The sequence below is a fragment of the Anolis carolinensis genome, chromosome 5, assembly GCF_035594765.1.
Source record: "Anolis carolinensis isolate JA03-04 chromosome 5, rAnoCar3.1.pri, whole genome shotgun sequence".
Taxonomy (NCBI): Eukaryota; Metazoa; Chordata; class Lepidosauria; order Squamata; family Dactyloidae; genus Anolis; species Anolis carolinensis.
The window spans coordinates 174,771,547-174,793,132 of NC_085845.1; the positions used below are offsets into that span (position 1 = coordinate 174,771,547).

General features: G+C 40.2%; 1 protein-coding gene across 1 annotated transcript in view; it reads left to right on the plus strand.

Annotated features, from left to right (window-relative positions):
- The window catches only part of tmprss6 (transmembrane serine protease 6), a 38,062-nt gene extending 16,978 nt beyond the window's left edge, over nucleotides 1-21,084 (plus strand). The window contains exons 6-18 of the mRNA XM_062982980.1: nucleotides 708-749; nucleotides 1,671-1,875; nucleotides 3,186-3,322; nucleotides 4,191-4,303; nucleotides 4,861-4,970; nucleotides 7,448-7,593; nucleotides 8,674-8,772; nucleotides 9,332-9,445; nucleotides 10,952-11,068; nucleotides 13,295-13,466; nucleotides 14,689-14,960; nucleotides 18,487-18,623; nucleotides 19,215-21,084. Of these exons, the coding sequence (XP_062839050.1) occupies nucleotides 708-749; nucleotides 1,671-1,875; nucleotides 3,186-3,322; nucleotides 4,191-4,303; nucleotides 4,861-4,970; nucleotides 7,448-7,593; nucleotides 8,674-8,772; nucleotides 9,332-9,445; nucleotides 10,952-11,068; nucleotides 13,295-13,466; nucleotides 14,689-14,960; nucleotides 18,487-18,623; nucleotides 19,215-19,376 (1,826 nt within the window). The 3' untranslated portion in view covers nucleotides 19,377-21,084. The remainder of the gene's footprint in view (nucleotides 1-707; nucleotides 750-1,670; nucleotides 1,876-3,185; nucleotides 3,323-4,190; nucleotides 4,304-4,860; nucleotides 4,971-7,447; nucleotides 7,594-8,673; nucleotides 8,773-9,331; nucleotides 9,446-10,951; nucleotides 11,069-13,294; nucleotides 13,467-14,688; nucleotides 14,961-18,486; nucleotides 18,624-19,214) is intronic.
- The last annotated feature ends 502 nt before the right edge of the window (nucleotides 21,085-21,586 follow it).

A 21,586-nucleotide genomic window follows, 5' to 3' on the forward strand; every position in this document is an offset into this window, starting at 1 on the left:
AGGTAGAGCAGCAGGCTTATCAAAATCAGTGAGAGTTGTCATGTAAAATCTGGGCATACTGCTAATACAGTTCAGCCTTACCCAAGTTAATTTGGGCCTGGGCCTGGGCCTGCTTTGCTTTATTACCATCATGCTTCCCTAATAGCCAGCCAGAAGGAGGACGTTAAAAGCACCCCATGTTTAAACTACAGATGATTTACTGCCAGATACGCTAACAAATAGTAATGCGTTTTTCAACTATGACTGATTGAATCTAGCCAAGATCAAACTGTGGTTGGGCTATTCCTATAAACCATAGTTCTAATTAACAATAGTTCCTGGTTCAGATGTAGGAATACACTGCAATTAGTTCAAATCAGGCTATGAATGCTAGTGAAAGGGAAAGGAAAGCCTTTGAGTCAATGCTTTCCTCAAAGCATTAGGTAGTCTTCCAGGGAACGTTGATCTCCAGTTCCATCTGACCAAGATAGCATAGGAATTATAAAGGATTATGAGATCTGAAAGGCCATGCATTCCCTCATCCCTGATTTAGCATTTCATTTCAACCTAAAATAAAATGACTAAGAACCTTGAGTATATTTTCTAGCAATTTTCAGGGTGTTTTCCTCTCTTGCATTAGTTCATCTCACCTTTTTATGTTTTTTTCCCATGCAGCATCTCATCTCATTGCATTTCATTTCATCTCTTTATGTTTTTCCCCTCAACAGATTCCAGTGTGAAAGACATAATAGTGCTGAAATCCACATTGGGTAGGCAGTTTATTTCCCCATTATTTTTATGTTTGTTGCAATGAAAGGTGGGAGAGGTGAAAACAGCAGGCATATAAGACCCATAAATTAATATGATATCGAAGGGGAAGCTATTTATAGTGTTCTGTGCTGCTTTTATAGGCTATGATAGCTGATATACTGAAGGTTTGCCTGACTCTTACTAGTCTTTTTGGAACTATTTTGATGAATAACTGAATAATGTTAGCAATTATGATCATGATGACAACAACAATACAAGAAAAATAGTAGTGACATTCATCTTTGTTACGGGAAGATGGAAATTAATAACAGTGTAGACATTGGAAAAGCTACTTTTTGAATCCAGCTCCCAGAATTTCTAACTAGCAAAATCAATGGCTATGATAAGTGAGGGCAGGAGTGTATCTGTGGGAGAGGCAAAAATCCTTAGACTTCATTGCAGGCTACAGATTTGCTTTGGAGATGTAATGCATTCAAAGTCCTTGCATCTTTTCAAACTGTAATGCTTTAAAATGCCTAGCCATCTTATGCTTGCAGATAGTGAATGATTAAGGTGGATGTGGTAGCAGCTGCTACTTGTACCATGCATTAACTTGAATTTATAAATACATGCTCTTGGCTACCAGTAATCTACCATTGCTAAGCCATGCTACTTTAAGACAACTAGTATTTTGTCATCTCTTAGCAGTGTATCAGGAGTATGCATCAATGTAATCCAAACTTACCTGGTGTACTACTTTCCCAAACTTTTCAACTTTCAGTTTCTATCAGTCCCAGTCAGTGTGGGCAATAATTAGAAATGTAGGGAGTTTTAGTCCAAAATACTGGCCATGGTGACTGGAGACATCTGGAAATTTTGCTTTCCCAAAATATTACTTTTCCAAATTTTGGTCTATAGATGTCTTCATCTTGTCTCTTTAGGCTGCTATAGATACAGCTACATCAGGGAGGATACAGTCTTAAAGCTGAGGGGCCCAGACTTTCTTGCCTCCAGCTGTCTTTGGCATCTTCATGGCCCCAAAAATCACATGATCAAGCTACACCTGGAATGGACCCTCCCAGAATGCAGGGACCGGCTGGCCATGTATGATGCAGCTGGACCTCTGGAGAAACAGCTCATCACATCGTAGGTAGCTTTCATCTCATACTGGCATAAACAGCAAGGGGGTATGCATTCACTTCTGAGTTCTTTCTTTCCATTTAATCCCAGTTGAAAGTAGAATTTAACATTATTTCAGGATGTCTAACACACTTGATTTTTGTTTGTTTGCTATGTGCCTTCAGACCAACTCTAATTTACAGCAAGAGTATCCTACGGCTGTCTTGGCAAAATTTCTTTATAGGTTTGTCCTTGCCTTCTAAGCTTGAGAGAATGCTATTTGTCCAGGATTACCCAATGAAGTTCCACAACTTTGGTGGGAGGGGGGGAATCAGACTCTGGTCTCCCCATGGATCAAGGTGGAGAACAACAACATAAATATTCCAGCCCCCATTTAATACAGTATTTTATTTTCATTTCAGGATTTTTAGAAGCCTTCTATTATTTCATTTTTTATTTGTAACAAATCCATTTGTGAGTTCACACTCACTATTTATGTCCATGCAAGTTAACTAAGTGTTATGTGCAGTTTTTTGCACATATAGAACTTAACCCTGCATGTAGAAGAAAACTGCCAAGAATACAGAATATAGCAAATGTTTCATTAAAAACAAAAACAAATTTGTAGCTCTCATAGCAATTGGAGATATGCTTGAAAAAGACGGTTTATGTATTTTACATGACTACATAGCCAGCCCACTTAAACTTCATTACGTCACCCAACCATTTAAAAAAAAAACCTTCTTTTATTTGTCCCCTAGGCCTCCGGTGGCCTAGGGGATAAAAGCCTTGTGACTTGAAGGTTGGGTTGCTGACCTGAAAGCTGCCAGGTTCGAATCCCACCCGGGGAGAGCACGGATGAGCTCCCTCTATCAGCTCCAGCTCCATGCGGGGACATGAGAGAAGCCTCCCACAAGGATGGTAAAACATCAAAACATCCGGGCGTCCCCTGGGCAACGTCCTTGCAGACGGCCAGTTCTCCCACTCCAGAAGCAACTCAGGTTGCTCCTGACACGAAAAAAAAATTGTATGTATGTAAATGTTTCACTTATATCTTGTTATCTTCACCGTGAAGTTCAATACTAAGAACATGAGGTTGATAAACTCTTGATATGTTCTCTGTAGCCACTATTTACCTATACATTCTTCTACTGTGCCAGAAGGGATGAGTATTTCTATGACACACACATATACAAAGACACAAATCTCAATAAAGATTCCAAACTAGCTCGTGCCCTTCTCTCTCTTATCTGTTAACTTCAAAGCAACCCTTTCATCTTTTCTTCCCTTTGTCCCACCTTGTCAAAACATCTTCACATTTTTGTTCTTTGTCCCAGACTGTACGGATGCAGCCGCCAGGAGCCAGTGGTGGAAGTCCTGTCTTCTGGCCCCGTCATGTCTGTGGTGTGGAAGAAGGGAATGTACAGCTACTATGACCCCTTCATACTATCTGCCCAGGCTGTGCCCTTGGAAGGTGAGCAAGGATTACGGGATGTCCAGAGAAGGAATGAGGGAGGAAGAGAGAGAGAAAGAGGGGGGATTTTATCAAAACATTTGTCTCATTGCATATTTTTTAGCAATATCTTATCTGAGATACAGAACTTGGAAAAATATTTTTTGAATTGCAACTCTCAGAATTTCCCACTAACTAGGCATTCAGAGAGCAGTTCACCAAAACACTATCTTTTCTAAGCTCTGTTGAGATGTAACATAATTTCTATTTATTAGGACTTGGCCAGATTGCATCACAGTCAGACACAAGGAGTTGTCACTCTGCCTCTGTGATTTTGACTTTTGCAGATTTGATTATTCACAAATTTGCTTTGTCTAAGAATCTCTAGGTCCTCTAGTGGGACTCTATGATCAACTTCTTCCAGTCATGTTGGAGGACCTAGCAAATCTGTGTGTGTTGTAGTGGTCAGCTTCCAGTGGAAGTCAACCATAGAGTCACGCTGGAATATCTGGGAAGTCCTAGAGCAGTGGTTCTCAACCTGTGGGTCCACATATGTTTTGGCCTTCAACTCCCAGAAACCCTAATAGCTGGTAAACTGGCTGGGATTTCTGGGAGTTGTAGGCCAAAACACCTGGGGACCCACAGGTTGAGAACCACTGCTCCAGAGAAACATTCTTTATGTAAAAAAAAAAAATAGCACTTCTTTATTTGTTGTTTTTTCGCTTTCATGGGGACCCTGTGCCACTAAGCCCCTTCCCTAGAATTGTAAGAATAAGCAAGCTAGAAAACAACATTGCCTTAAGAAATACAACAACTAGACTCCCCACGCACCATGGCGAAGGACTATCATATTGAAAGCTGGATTAAAGGAATACTTCTGTCTTTTCAGCCTGCCAGGTGAATCTAACTCTGCGGAAAACCTGGGAACTCCAAGGAAACATCAAGACTCCTTACTACCCTAGTTACTATGCACCTAACACCCAGTGCACTTGGCATATGATGGTAAGATCTTCCTGTTGACTCCTTTCACTGATGAAACTGAGCTGTGTGCCTTTCTACTCCCAAAAAAACCTGAAATCAGAAAAATATCTATACCAAGGTGAACCACATCTTGTGAAGGAAGTACAGGTTAGGTGCTTATTTTTAAATTTAATTATAATAAGCATTTGTTTTAAATATGTTTACTTAACCTTTCTTCGGTATTCATATCCTGCCCTTTTACCAAAGTGCTGAACAGTAAGGCTTTTCTATCCAATGCCCTCCTCAGAATGCTTTGTTCTGGCAAATTGACAAAAAGTGATCTGCTCAAAGTGATCAGATGGATGGTGACTGGAATGCAGAGCTGGAATCCAGAGATTGGAAACATTGCCCTTTGTCATCATGCTGGCCAATACATTCTAAGTGCTGTGGTCCAGACAATTTTTTTTTCTAGTTTCTCCTCTCTATTCTTCTTCCTGTTCTTGGTTGCTCTCATTCCCCCTTCTGAAGCCATGGACAGAGCTCAGTTAATAATCATAATTCACATATGACTGTCAACAACAACATGTACATTTCCACAGGTGCCCTCTCTAGAATATGGAGTTGTCCTTTGGTTTGATGCTTATACTCTAAGAAGGCAGAAATACGACCTCCCATGTACTCAGGGACAATGGACCATCCAGAACAGGAGGTGAGGGAATTCAATTACTTTACAATTTACTAGGCTGGCTGGGAATTACAATGATAATCTCCAAGCTGTTTCACAAACACTGATTTGTCTTGTGTACATATGTGTAAGAAATAAATAAGAATGCCTTGTAAATTACCCTCCCTGAAAGATCCTTGATTCATATTTAGTATCTGGGACTGCAGAGGTGAAGGGCAACACATGCTTGTTTCTTCTATCAGTGAAGGGACTCTTTGCCTCCCTGGAAGAACATCTGGGCGACAGGAGGACCACCCTGGCTCCATCCATTGGCCAGGCAAGGAACTACTCCGGAGCTGGTTTTCCTCTTCCTTTCCAATTCCTTTTTTAAATTTAGCCGTGTCTCTGTCAAGCTGTAAGCCTGTCTCCTTTTTGTGCGATTATAACTACAGAAAAGTTTAAATGTTTTGTAAATTGATAATACGAGGGTTATCCACAAAGTAGATTACGTTTTGGAATTAAAAATGAACAAAGTATAGGAGAAAACATTTACCATATGCAGTTGAAAGCCACACCCAAATACCACATCTCACGTAGTCGTCATTCAAATCTAGGCACTTACATAGTGATGAATGAGCTTTGCAAATCCTTCCCCACTAAATTCTGCCACTTGTGTCCTCAACCACTTGTTTCCAACAATGGGGCATGGCTGGCAATGCAGTGTTTTGGTGACGCTGCACAGCTGCAGAAAGGGCTGACCGGCTGGTTGAGGATGCAAGCAGCAGAATTTAGTCGAATCTCTCTGGGGAGGGTGTTCCACAGCTATATCATAGCTATATCTGCCAGTGCTAACTCCCCTCCAAAAAAAACCCCTACCTTTTAAGCCATGCAGTTTTCCTAATAGAGGAATTTCCAAGGTACTGCCCAAATCTACAGTACCTTGGAAATTCTTCTATTAAGGGAAGTGCATGGTTTAAAAGGTAGGTTTTGGGGGACACTATTGGTCATTGCAATGGTACAATGACCATAAAAGTGAATTAATGCAGGCAGTCCCCTGGTTACAAACATCCAACTTACAAACGATTCATAGTTAAGAATGGGGTTCAGACAACAGAAAATGAGAGACATCTACCCCCAGGAAGGGAAATTCACATCTGGAAGAGTTATCACAGAGAAAAGGTATCTCCACTGAAGAGTTATCCTCACTCCTTGTTTGCACAAGGATTTTGGAATAGAGACAAAGAAATTCAGAGACTGACGATGCACTCCACGCCTGTCTAAGCAGCTATAAGTGTCATTGTGTTCTATGAGGCTGGCTCTTGTTGAAATGTGCTGAGATATCAATCAGTGTGTAAGGGCAGCCATTACTTTGCAAACTACTTTGTCAGTTTCACACATTTAAATCACCTCATTGTTTATCACCAACTCTAATTGCAGCCTTTAATGAAATGACTTTCAATTGCTTCTTCGATTTAGTTATTTCTCAATAAGTTGAAATGATTTTGTCTCCCCTCCTTCCTTTCACCCCCCCCCTCCCCACCCACACACACACTTAAGTCACCTCCCACCACCCAAGAAGGCAGCAGCTGGGACATGTTTTCCCCATCTGCTCCCAATGCCTCACATCCTCTGTACTCTCAGTTCTTCTGGCTCTGTTCTTTTAATGGCTGTGTAACAGGCAGAAATTCAAAAGATGCAGCACTTTCCTTTCACTGCATCTCTGGGCAGGGAGAACTGTACTTGTTGGGTTTCTGTCCTTAATTAATTACTATTTTGAAAGCACTTGGGTCTGTATCAGAAGGAAAGTTGGTCTTTCTAATTTGCCGTAAAATCCACATAATTGCAGAGCTCATAGCCATGGTTTCAGGTACTTATGCCCAGGAGGAAAATTTGCTAGGTACTCCAGGCAATTCTATGGTATACCTCATACAGAAGATACCATAGAGTTGCCTTGGAGGACTTAATAAATTGCTAGAATGGGTACTTGTAACACAATTTTATTGTATGCTTCTACCAGAAGTGACGAAATTCAATGGTGTGTGTTTGTATATGTGGTTTTAATCCAATTCCAAGCTGATATGTGATTCATCTGAAAATGTATCTCCCACAGATATTGGGTAGTGACTTATATAGGTGTGGGCAAAGTCCACGTGAGCCTCAAGATTTTTTGTCTGGGGCCCTAGACTCTTCCAAGACAGCATTCTTTTCTGGAAAAGAAAAGTAAGTTGCTCCTCCTGGAAGCCTGATGGTGCAGCAGTTCATATTTTCAAAGGTAGCAGCCAGGGAACACTCCTCCTATACTAGGAAATTCTGGGTGTCAGCAGTAACAGATATACTTATTAGAAAGTGGTTCCTCAAACCTAGAATCACCTTTGTATCTGGCTAGCTCATTTTTGCTTCTGTATTCCTTATGCATTGGGTTTTACAAAGCACATCATTGCCTCTTTTTCCCATCTTACATGAAAGCAATGTCACCTTTGGTACTCTGCCTGCTCTTTTCTTTCATTCCTTTTCACAATCAGGCTGTGTGGCCTACGAACTTTGCAAGCCTATGCTGAAAGGATCCCTGTGGTGTCCAGTGCTGGTGTCACCATCAATTTCACTTCCCAGATCACCCTAACTGGGCCTGGTGTGCAGGCTGCCTACAGCCTATATAATCAATCAAATCGTAAGTATAACATTGAATTCTCCACCAACAGCAGCAACAGTAGGCAACCACCTAGCTAGGTGAAATACAGGTTGAATATCACTTATCCAGGACCAGAAGTGCTCTTAATTTGAGATTTTTTTCAGATTTTGTATCTGTATATACTGTACATACATAATGAGATATCTTTGAGATGAAACCCAAGTCTAAACATGACATGTAACTGATGTTTCATATACATCTTCTACATATAGCCAGTAGGTAATTTTATACATGGCGCCCCAGATGGTTCAGTGGATAAACCACTGAGCTGCTGAACTTGCTGACCATAAGGTTGATGGTTTGAATTCAGAGAGCAGGGAGAGCCCCTGCTGTTAGCCCCAGCTTCTGCCAACCTAGCAGTTTGAAAACATGTAAATGTGAGTGAGTAGATCAATAGGTACCGCTTCTGCAGGAAGGTAACAGTGCTTCATGTAGTCATGCCGATCACATGACCTTGGAGATGTCTATGGACAATGCTGGCTCTTCAGATTAGAAAGGGAGATGAGCATCAACCCCCAGAGTCGGACATGACTGGACTTAATGTCAGGGGGAAACTTTCCTTTACCTTTACCTTTACCTTTACCTTTACCTACTGGGCAGGATTCTTTAGTCACATGCATGCTTTACAGATATGTGTTTTCAGTTTTGAAGGGATGCTAAAGGCAATTTTTCCTCTTGCACCTCATTCAAATCCACAGCCCAGGCAGCTGCCAGATTATGTAGGGCCACTGTCACTATGCAAATGAGACTGGCAGAGATGAGTGAGAAAGGGTGAATGCTTCTCATCTGGCCAGAGAGAGAGAGACAGAGGAACACGATTTTAATTCTATTTCTTCTCCCTATAACAAACAGCAGCAAAGAGGGAGACCTACCTTTGTTTCGGGGCCATTCCTCTCCTTCCCAGTACTACTATTACAATGATCCTTTAGTAGCCAAGATAGTGTCTCCGTGGGGTTTGATAGCTTCCTGGTAGGAAGTCTCAAAGATGTGTGTACAGAGTGGTTATATACACAATCCACCCATGATCTTTGCCACTAGCATTCTTGTCTCTTTTTTTAGCCTGCCCAAGAGAATTCCTTTGCTCAGTGAATGGACTATGTGTGCCAGCTTGTGATGGGATTGAAGACTGCCCCAATGGACTAGATGAGAGAAATTGTGGTGAGTTGTCATTCTTTATTTCCATCCCTTTCTTGTCAAAGGTATTGGTCTGCTAAGACCAACAGGGAAATCAGAATGAGAGAAACCTTCACAGGTGTTAATACATTCCATTCAAGAAAGGCTATTCTTATCCACTGGTCCGTATATGAGGAACTTCCTTCAGACACATATTCATTCCAAAACCAACCAGATATTATATTTAGGAAGCAATTCTAGGGAATGCTGGTTGAAGGTCTTCTAGATGTTGGGAGAACAATGTATCTGCAGGTTGAAAGAAAGGCCTGTTCCCAGAAGTTTACATACTGGAAACCTCCAATACAAGCTTTATTATATGTATAGGTGCTGCTAGATTGATGCATGGGTCTTTCAAGCATTTTGTAAGGTTCCCAGAGAAAAGATGTTATTGGGTGGATGGTGCAAATATAATTCATACATACAATGCCAGCTATCCAGATGAGCCTCCAGAATGGTTAATTACAGAAAGCATGTCCTCTTAGAATGCTATTTCAGAAAACTCTGTTATCTCAGTCTTTTCTTCTTATGCTTTGAAATATTTCAGTCTGCCCAGGAAAATTCCAGTGCCAGGAAGACAGCACCTGCATTGAGTTCTCTAAGGTCTGTGATAAGCATCTAGACTGTGCCAATGGCAGTGATGAAGAGCAATGCAATGAAGGTATGGAAGCATAAGATCTTGTTAGATTATTGGAACAGAAAATTAACACCAAAATGGAATGTACTTGGAATGGTTTTTCCTGGGAATATACTGGCTTATGCTTAGTATAGACTAAGGTGGGGGGGGGGGGGGGGGGGTTTAACCTTCCATAGAGGCATCAAGGGAGGGTGTCAAATATTTGTTTTCTTTATTAAATATTTATTCCCCCTCTGTAAGAAGAATGACATTCAAGTTAGCTAGCATGTCTTCAGACATGCTCTTTTTGTGGCAAATATCAATATCGGGGAGGATGTGAGCAAACTGAAGAAGTGACGTTTAGTGACAAAATGGCATATAATGGAAAAGTTAGCCACCTCTCCACCCAAACTGCAGTTCCAATCTAGATTAGTATTTGCTTCCTTCCCATATAAATTCTTCATCTAAAGAGTTGTGATCACTTATAAGAGTGTAGTTTTATTTATTTGTTTTTAATGACTTTAATGTGGTTCTAGAGTAACTATAATATCTTTGTACTAAAAATATAAAGAATACCTGCAATTTGTTTACACTACTGAGAAAACACTGAGATACTCCATAAAAGGTAAAGGTAAAGGTTTCCCCTGACATTAAGTCCAGTCATGTCTGACTCTGGGGGTTGGTGCTCAACCCCATTTCTAAGCCGAAGAGCCGGCGTTGTCCGTAGACACCTCCAAGGTCATGTGGCCGGCATGACTGCATGGAGCGCCGTTAGCTTCCCGCTGGAGCGGTACTTATTGATCTACTCACATTGGCATGTTTTCAAACTGCTAGGTTGGCAGAAGCTGGAGCTAACAGCGGGCACTCACTCCGCTCCCGGGATTTGAACCTGAGACCTTTCGGTCTGCAAGTTCAGCAGCTCAGTGCTTTAACACACTTCTCCACCAGGGTTCCTATGAGATACCCCATAGTGGAACTTAAAACTATTGTGTGGTATTTTTGAATTTAGGATTCTTTTGTGTGAAAAAGTTACACAACAAAAGCACTAAGGTATATTTGTCACAGGTGCTCTGTCAGTCTCTCTGTCCATCCATCCATCTGACTGTCCATCCATCCATCCATCATAGACTCTCTCAATGCAGTGGCAAGGAAACTGCAGAACCTCTTTGTTCTTGCATGCAAAAATGAAATAAGTCTAGATTTACATCCCTATTGTGAACTATGTCTGTTATATCTCTTTCCTGCTCCATCTACCCTAATATTTCTGCCATTATCATTTTCTGTTTTTACTTTAGTTTTAGCAAAGGTACTCATCACTATCGGAGAATTTTTGATGAGGGTAATAACCAGGGATATTATTTTTGTTCAGCGTGCTGTAGTGGTATGGCTCAAACAGAGTTGTGCCACATTGTTTTTCTGTCACCATGGATCACTCCATAGTGGATGTTAGTAGGCCATTTGAACAATGGCTGGTAGTAGTAACAGTAGTTGTGCAGCAGCAGGATGAAGGAACATCTCATTCCCACCCACCCTCACAATATGTCATTCCAGGGGTTCCCTGCGGACTCTTCACTTACCAGTGTGCCGATGGGAGCTGTGTGAAGAAACCCAATCCTCAGTGTGACTCAGTTCCTGACTGCAAGGATCGGTCTGATGAAATGCACTGTGGTGAGATGTTAATGAGGAAAGGTCTATTCTAGTTTAGTAATAGCTGAACTGGAAAAACTCATTCTTCTTGTAGCAAGACCAGCTCAGGATAATTTGCTGCTTGAGGTAAACAGCAGGATGTCATTCCCTCCAATCTATGTACAAAAAATTAGATGAGAAATTCAATTTTTGGATCCACTACTTCAATTGCGGGCAATTATCTATTATTCTAAAAAGGAGTGTGTGTGTTGGGAGGGGGGCTGGATCGTTGAGGAGGCCACCACTGCTGCAATGCCTTATTGCTTATTGATACAACCAGCCCTACCTTAAATTAGTAATTTGTAGAGATTATATATTTCTGTCATGGGCTGATAACAGCCATATTCAGGGGTTAGGTTTGAATCAACATGCCAAGAAGGGAGCACATAGATCCACCTTTTCTGTCTTCATTTTCCTTGATGTGAAAAGTAATACATCAAGGAGAGGTTCCTGTTTACATGGGCCATCCAATGCAAAGTAGATCAAAAACAAGGGGGAGAATAGATTAGGTATCCCTTTTTTCATCTATTGGTTTCAAAAAAATAGATGAAGAATCAGTGTAATTATGAGAGTGCATTCTTAGGCACCCCAGAGATGAGAAAATGTTGTGCTGCTTGATGTTTTGGGCTTCAGTTTCCAGATACCATAGCATGTATGATCAATGGAAAAGGATTGAGAGAGTTGTCGCCCAAGCTATATGGACGGCCAAAGGCTCCCCACCATTGTAGGCTGATGGTTGTTTTGTTTTGTCACTGGGAAAATAAATGCCTAAAATTCTTTGTTAGACTCATCCACAGTAGTTCCACTGAATTGATGGAAGTTGACTTATCAGATTCCCATTGATTCAATGGGACTGTTGTAACTGAGGTTAATAATTCAATTTAGTCCAAAAACTCTTACTGCACCTTAATAAAATCAAGTAAGTTTCACTTGGTGTAAACTGTTCATGGAAGTTCATGTCAGGTACAAACTTTTAGTCTTCAGTGTGCCATAAGATACTTAGGGCCGGGCTATGGCGCAGCTTATTAGTAGCCAGCTGCAATAAATCACTATGACCAAGAGGTCATGAGTTCAAAGCCAGCCCATGCCAGAGTGAGCACCCGACCATTAAAAAATAGTCCTGCTCATTGTTGACCTAAGCAACCCGAAAGATAGTTGCATCTATCAAGTAGGGAATTTAGGTACTGCTTATGCAGGGAGGCTAATTTAACTAATTTACAACACCATAAAAATCGTCCAACAGCATTTGGAATGAGGAAGTATCCATCAAGGACTCGGTGTCACAGTGGATGATGAAGCAGCTGCTCCCCCTGTGGCCGGAATTGAGCATACCCTCAGTAAGCTGAAGCTGGAGAATGTTAAATTGCCTCTGTGTCTCTGTCTCTATGTTCATATGGCATTGAATGTTTGCCATGTATGTGTACATTGTGATCTGCCCCAAGTCCCCTTCGGGGTGAGAAGGGCAGAATATAAATACTGCAAATAAATAAATAAATAAATATTCTTGCTGTGCATGTTTATCTGGATCTAAGTCCCATCTCACCAAATGTAATAGTGTTTGCTCCTAAATTTAGAAGTATATTAATGTGCTATTAGATTCTCAGGCGGTAGTAATGATGGATAGCTGTCAAGCAGGTCTTAAGGGATGCAGCAGATGTACTGTAATTAAATGTCCAGCCTGGATAAGATTCAAAATGTTTGCTTTGCATTATGCTGAAGAGCCGGCTTTTCTTTCTAATATAAAAATCCTGTTGGTGCAAATAGCCAAAGAAAAAAAAATTATCTTAGTCTTGTGAGAGAAAACTGTGCAGGACAAAAGAGCAGATAAAAAATTAGGGGGTATCTTAATGTAGAAGAGTTTGGGGCTTAGATTTTGGGTTTAGATTTTAAATCTATACTTTTATAATTCCCATCATCTCCAGCTAGTAAAGCATCCAATACAATCATATAGGAAAACCTGAACTAATTTTTTCTTTAGCCATATCTTTTAAAAATATGACACAACCTCATCATAAAAGTCTCAAGAAAGATATTGAGCAACAATTCCCGCTATAACAGCCTTCCTCAAACTGAAGATGTCCAGATGGCACATGCCACATCATGGCATCTGGAGGATGATGAGATTTGTAGTCCAACCTCATGTGACGTTGAGAAAGAACGCATTGAACAGTTGCTCTGCATTCTGGACATGCTGTTTCTTTCTTTCAGAATGTGGAGAACAGGAGGTCCCAACAAACCGGATTTTGGGTGGTACTCATTCTGCGGAAGGGGAATGGCCATGGCAAGCTAGTCTGCAGGTTCGTGGGCACCATGTTTGTGGTGGAACCCTGATTGCAGATCGCTGGGTGATTGCTGCCGCTCATTGCTTCCAAGAAGACAGGTAAATTGAAGAAATGGATGGTGGAGTTGAAAGCACATTATAAGTGAAAAAATAGTGAAGCCCTACATCTGGCTAAGTCCTACAACTGAACTGAGTAGTTTTGTTCCATTTTAGGGAGGTACAATTCTGTCCAGTCTAATTTCAATGTGGAATTAGAGTTATGTACTAGTTAGGTGCCCATTTTTGGTGATGACATTGAATTATTTAGAGTGGGAGAAGACAAAGGTATTTGCAAAGAAATCTAACAGAATTGGCAAGTGATTCAGATGATATCTCTTTCCATAAAACCCAGAAGGACCATTACCAGACCAGCTCCCAGATTCCACCTTCCTATCTGACTAGTATCCTATTTTGGAAATTGCAAGTCAAAAAACGGATTTTTTCCAATCTCTGAGTTATAATGTATAGAAATGAGCTGAATTACTAGCAGTTTGAACTAGTATAAGGAAGTTTCCTGAATCCAGTATTCGCTAAATTGCAAGAGCCAGGTTAAGCTGTAAATACTGGTTTCTACAGCTAAGAACAAAATGGTACTCTTAACCACTCCATGTTCAAAAGGAAAATAAGGTGGCAGTTTAATATTTGTTCGACACAGACAATGGCTGTCATCTTTCTTAGCATCTATAGGAATATGCCAGCTTTGGATACAAGGCCAGTTGGCACACAGCTACCTCCTCCAACATATTTCCTCCAGCATTTGCCACCTGAGGAGGCCTCCTCACTATGGTAGGAACCGTCCTGAAGAGAGTCAGAGAAAGGGAACAGCTAATAATGATAAATAATAATAATAATAATAATAATAATAATAATAATAATAATAATAATAATAATAGAGCCCCAGTGGCGAAGTGTGTTAAAGCACTGAGCTGCTGAACTTGCAGACCGAAAGGTCCCAGGTTCAAATCCCGGGAGCGGAATGAGCGCCCGCTGTTAGCTCCAGCTTCTGCCAACCTAGCAGTTCAAAAACATGCAAATGTGACTAGATCAATGTGACTAATAATAATAATAATACATCACACAGCCCTAAACACTTGGAAAGTGTTCAACTTGTGATTTTGTGATACGAAATCCAGCATATTTATCTTGTTTGCTGTGTCATACAATGTCATTGTGTCAACAACAACAACAATTTTATTACCCACCCCTCCTTGCAACTTGAGGCAGAGTACAACATCATTATGAAATCTTGCTGAAACTCTTTCAACCCTCTTTTGTCTTCCAGCCAGGCTTCCCCTACTGTTTGGACCATCTACCTTGGCAAGCAATTTCTGAATGTCAGCAGTCCCAATGAGGTCTCCTTCAAAGTGAGCCGTATTTTGCAGCACCCCTACTATGAAGAAGATAGCCATGACTATGATGTGGCACTGTTGCAACTTGACCACCCTGTCATCTATTCTGCGTTCATCCGACCCATTTGTCTGCCTGCTGGCTCCCATCTGTTTGAACCTGGTCTCCTGTGCTGGATCAGTGGCTGGGGGGCAGTCAAGGAAGGAGGTATGTGCAGCAATGAGCATTTCTTTTTTGTTAAAGGACTACTTAAGAAGAATCTGTTGCTATGTGGTTGAGGGTGATCTTGCAACCATGAGGCATCCTCAGCTTTGCAGAGAAGAGTGCAGACAATGCTCACTTATTCAAGAAAGCCAGTCTGACCAGATATCTCATTCAAATTTTCAGTTCTTATTAGGCAATATCTAATGAGAACAGTCAGTGTGGTATAACAAGCTGAAATTGAGTGTCGTCATATAACATGGTTTGCAGCAAGGTTCTCTCAAGCGCCCCTTAGTGGATCCTTTTCATAACATCATACAGAAGGGATCATGTATTGATCATAAAACAGTTAGACACAGGCTTGTTTACAGGGTTTTAGCTATGAGAGTACAAAATTAAGGTGATGCCTGCCAAAATAAGAATTCATCCCTCCCCCTGCCCCAAAATCTTCCTTCTCCTCTCAAATTCTTAGATTGGAGAGGGTGAGATTTTGAAAATCATTCATATCTAGAACTGTACATGCATTCTGTTATAATTTTACCTTTTCTTTTGATGCCTAAAGTGCATTTCTAAATGATGAACTGAAGCTTCTAAATTACCGTAATGGTAGAAATTTGGGGATTGAAGGAAGATTTTGTTGAAGAGAAGAATTCTTGTTTGGGGCAAGGCCTTATTTTACCCTCCCCCATAATTATACCCCTGCTTGCTTAGTCCACTTGTTTTTCACCAGAACCCTAAAATCTGCAATTCAGCACCAGATAAATTTATTTATTTATTTATTTATTTATTTATTTATTTATTTGCCCTGTTTATACCCCACCTTTCTCCACCCCGAAGGGGACTCAAGGCCACTTACATGTGGCAGTTATTCAATGCCTTAATACATACAAAATTAAGCTTAAAATAGATTGATTTAAAAATTAATACATATTAACATTTAAAAATATTACACTAAGAAAGTACATTGAGAAAGTAATTTTAGTATAAAACAATGGGGAGTCCAAAACTCTTCTTGATCCATTGTATGTTAGCTAGAAATAGATTCGAGTCTCCCTTTTTTACTGTAAAATATGAAGTTAATGAAAAATTCAGCTACCTGAAGGTATTGCTTTAGGTTTGCATCAGAAATGTGGGGAAGTTTTCACTTTTCCATGGGGAAACCCTTTGTTTGAAGAAGGAGAGGAAATGAGATCAGAATCCTTTCTGAATGCCATTCATATCAAAAGTTAACCCTATGATGTTGCCCCACTCCCTTATGACCCTGTTCGCTGTGGTTTTTATTTTTATGTTTTTCTCACCCCGAGTTTTAACTTAATGTTCATGTGGTCTGCCCTTGTTTTTATTGTCTCCTTGTTTTATTTTGTAATGGATATTATTTACTGTATTGTTTATTGTATTGTGTTGTGCTGTTCTTTTATATGCTGTTTATATTGTATTGTTTTGGGCGTGGCCCCATGTAAGCCGCCCCGAGTCCCCATTGGGGAGATGGTGGCAGGGTATAAATAAAGTTGTTATTATTATTATTATTATTATTATTATTATTATTATTATTATTATTATTATTATTATTGCTGTTCTTCTCTCAAGTTGAATTCTGTGGAAAGGAGAGTGTCTTTGATCCATGGATGTTCTTTACATAATCTAGCATCTAAGTTTCTATGGCCCCAGATTCTGGTGATAGCCTCCATAGATGGAGGTATAGAGATGTACATCTTTGCTTATTTTGTTCTCTCATATAAGACTGGAAAAATATCTGTGTGTAAGATTACAAGAGTTTTGTACACTTCTGAGTGATTTTCATACATTGTATGAAATATTCTCTTCCAAGAGAAGATTTTCTTATGAAAAAAAATTGGCAGAGCATAATATATAAATCAGGCATGGGCAAACTTCAGCCCTCCAGGTGTTTTGGACTTCAGCTCCCACAATTCCTAACAGCCTACTGGAGTTGAAGTCCAAAACACCTGGAGGGCTGAAGTTTGCCCAAGCTTGTCTACATCATATGCTGTTGACTTAGTTACAAACACATAACTAAGTATCATCTTCTGTCTCAGTCCCCCAAACCTACCTTAACACCCAGCAGCCACACTGGATAACAGAAGTCTGTTTTGTTATCAATCAGAGTGGAAGGAAGAGGATGTTTCCGGTCCCTTCCTGCAAGTGATCTTTGGTGCAACAAGAAATGGTGAAAGCACTCCTGCTTCTGATTGTGTCAGACTCGCTTGCTAGCAGGAAGGGGCTGGAAACATCTTCCTGCTCTGAGTCCTGATCACCAGGAGAACAAGCCTACATTGCTTGGTTCAGCTCTCTGGAGTTTAAGATAGGATTCAGAAGGGCATTTATTATCGTAGCAATAGTGCTATGATGTTAAGTACATTGTATAACTGGGATATGAAGCAGTTGCAGATCTGCAATTCTGTGAATCAATAACTGCAGTATAGAATGTTAGCCAATAAATTCCTTGCAAAATGTATGGCCTCCTGCAAAAACCATTCTTTCCCAAAAGATAAGTTTTTGTGCACACTATTAATCTTGAATTATTAAACAACTTGGGAGCTGGGGTGGCACAATGGGTCAAACCATTGTGCCAGTTGAACCGCTGACTTGAAGGTTGGCAGTTCAAATCTGCAAGACAGAGTGAGCTCTCATCTGTCAGCCCTAGCTTCCCATGCGAGGATATGAGAGAAGCCCCCTGCAGGATGGTAACTCATCCAGGCATCCCCTGGGCAACGTCTTTAAAGATGGCCGATTCTCTCACACCAGAAGCGACTTGCCTCAATTCGCTTCTGACATGATAAAAAATTGAACAACTTTCGGAATCTGGCCTTTTTTACAGAATGTCTCATTATTTCAAGACTACTTTTTATCATGTAATCAAAAATGTGAGCATTCTTTGCATCGTTATTTCTTTTTTCACTTCTTCTCTCCTCTTCACAAAATTCCTCTAGATGTGAGGATGGGTGAAAGTGACGTTGGAGGAAGGCAGGACTGAAAAACTTCCCTTCTCCCTATAATTGTTTTAGAGACTTTCCCTAATACTTGAACAGGACATTGAAATGTAAGGATTAGAAAAATAATAAATTTATTTTGAGTTATAGAACTAGGGTTTTGTGGTTCCTTTCACACAAACATCCATGACTGGTTACCCACACTTTCTTCATGTAGGGTATTTTTTTAATGCTGGGGTCTTGTTTATTTATTTATTTATTTATTTCTATTTCTTTTGTTGGGAGTAAGAAATTATTTCCAATTAATTACACCTCACCTAAATGTTTAGTTGTAGATGCCTCATCTATATTCTTTGTCGATCATTTTCACTAAATACACAAATGACTTAGGAAGGAAAAGATTATCACATACTCAGAACAAAGATCTGAATACCAATTGGCTAGGACACTGACCAGACCTGGAATCTGAAAAGCCAAGCTTCTAGAAAAAAAAGGAGTTTGACATGAATTCATTGACATTAATAGAAAAATATGTGCTCTTTTCCCCTCTGTCTTGGTAATCTTGTTCACTCATCCCTGCACAGGTCACACTAGTAAGATCTTGCAAAAAGCAGATGTTCAGCTAGTGCAGCAGGACATCTGCAATGAGGCCTATCACTACCAGGTCACACCAAGAATGCTTTGCGCTGGCTACCAGGATGGAAATAAGGACTCTTGTCAGGTAAATTTGAGCACTGGTTTCAACTATATGGAAGGGTTTTCAGTTTGGCCACAATTTTTCATCTTCCACAATCAAGTCTTTTGGAGGCGGGGCTGAGTAGGAAATAGCGTTTGCTTACAGGAAGGAACTATTGCAGAAAATAATCTGAAGAAACTCTGCCAAATGGCTTTGTTTTCTACAGGAATGACAGAGAAAGCTCACATGCATTTCCTCAAAAAACATGTTTTTTGGACAATTCTGGCTCAGCTCTAAGCTTATTTACATGCAAGTCCTTGCTGAGTGTGAATGGCAAAACACATTGCTTCCATCTGCTACTACCTCCTCCTCGTACAGCAAAACAAGGGTTCTCTCCCTTCCATGTGTGTGTAGCTGCCATTGACTTATGGCAATCCATTGATTTCGTAAGGTTTTTAACACAAGGAATACTCAGAGGTGATTTGCCATTTCCTCCCTCTGAAATATAGCCTATGGCATTCATCACTGGCCTTCCATCAAAGTCCTAACCATGGCTGACCTTGCTCATCTTTCAAGATGAGATGGGACCTGGTGCATTAAAATATTGAACTGATAGTTCTTGTTTTATTTTACTAGGGTGATTCTGGAGGACCTCTTGCTTGCCAGGAGGTTAGTGGCAAGTGGTTTCTAGCTGGTGTGGTAAGCTGGGGAATTGGATGTGGACGTCCCAACCACTATGGAGTCTACACCAGGATCACCAGTGTGATGGGATGGATGAAGCAAGCAATGTTGAGCTGAACAGTACCTAACCTCTTCCTTTCCTCGTAAGATGTCACAGCCTAAGCAGATGAACTGCCTCAGTTAAACAGACTACTTTCCCAGTGTTTAGAAGCTGTAAGAAAATCCCAAATCCTTCCTGATATTGGAGCACCAATTGAATGATGTTCCTACTTTAATCAACTATTAACAGGAGATGTGGCAGATTTTTCTAATAAAATCCAAACATGTGGATTTTACAGTGAAAAACAAATGTAATGTATGGTTCCCTGTTTCTAAAGGTCCAAAGGTTTTGGAGGTAAGGCAGTGAAGGTAAGAGCTGCAACTGGATTCCCTTCCAGACTCCCTCACAAATTAAAAAAAAAAAACATTTTCTATGATTTACAGAATTATTAGTCACACTGAAGGTGGAAACATGATGTAAGTTGGAGTGTGCTGGGGCATAAATGAGTTTCACAACAGTTATGATATACATTACCCCATTTTTTCATGGGCAGAAATAAAAAAATGTCCTATGTACATAATGGAGCTTTCCATTGCCTGAAAACAGCCCGCAGTCATCATAGTTTAGAAGGGATATCCACAATGTTTCTACTTGTCTGTAGCCTATTGCCTTGTAGCCATACTTAACAGTAGCCTGTGCAAAGTTCTGCCCCGTATTTCCATACTACATGTCTGTGAGGAGTGCTTAGCTATACCAACTTTCCAATCCCATAGGAATCCCACAGGAAAAGAATAATGGACACATTAGGAGTTGCCACAACTTTAAGCCTATGCATAATCCATCATTTTAGAATACTAAATGCATTTTTCCACATGTTATCAGGATCTCACCATCTGTATTAGAATCTCGTATCCACTCCAAACAATTGGTCTAAAATATCCACCTTCATGGACTCCCCCCTTTAAATCATACCAAAGTACTAACATCATCACACTCTGAACAGTGCTTTATATAAAGCATACTATCAATGCCTCATAATGTCAGCTTCCCTTTCTATGAATATCAATGTCATTCTATGTACATTTCATCTGATGCAACTCTCCATGTGTTCAACAAAGTGTATTTTCACGTAAGTGTGACTAGAATGGCAAAGTAATTGACAGTGAAAATCTGGTGAAGAAACACCTCATTCTGATTCAGCTGTACCTCATGATGCATATGCTAATTGTAAAGTAAGCCCTTCACAAAAGGGATCTACACTGAAAATTTAAAGCAATTTGAAGTGTTAAACTAAAATGAATCCCAGGCTATCAAAATTAGATAGTTCTAAGGATAGCATAAAGGTAGTTACAACTGGGTAATCGCCATGTCAGTGGGATGATAATTCCTTCTAGTTTTAGTGTGAATGATAAATGAACTGAGATTCAGCACCTTGACTGGTACTGTAAAGTTTGGATCGAATTTGGAATGGATACATTATCTCATTCACATTATCAGCAGCCATCACTGAGAAAGGAGTCTAGAACAATTACAATTCACTTGCAAGACTGCAATTGGCAGGACTTTGGGAAAGAGACAAGAACAATGAAACTTATTTGAGAATTACCTGAATTTCTAGTATGTTCGGAAAATGTTCATGCCAAATGCTTCCAGTAAACACAAAATGTGCATGTAAATGTTTAAAATGTTATCAAAGTTCAGAATGAACCAAATTTAAGATTGGCAAAAATTGGAGGAATGAGAGAAATTAGTTATATTGATAGATTAAACCATCCATGAAGTGAACTCTCCTTGTGTATTTTTTAATTTCATGAATAGCAAGTAAGTACATCCAGCTCCTGGCCCCATCTACACTAATCAGTTTCAAACTGGTACTGAAGAAAGTGGTTTTCCTGTGAAGAAGATTACATAGGAAATCATGGAAGCAATTTGAGGCTCAGATGATTACACAAACCACAAAAGAGCTTTCTTTTGCACACTTTTGTGGGGGGGGGGGGGGGTGATGCCGCAGCTTGAAGATAGATTTGAACTGCATTAAATGGTCAGTAAAAGTGTGCATTTTTTCGTTTGTCCTCGTATGCTGTATCAAATTTGTTAAATTTTTACTTACGAGGCGATATCCACTATGTGGGCATGGCCAATACCAAAAATTTAGGAATCAAAATTTACCCCATACTTTTTCATTTTACTTTTGTAAATCTCGGAAGGTACCCAAAGTCAGTGCAAGGAAGCAATGCTGAAAGCAAAGCCAAAAAGGCTGCCATAGTGCCTTGCCTTTCCCCTGTGA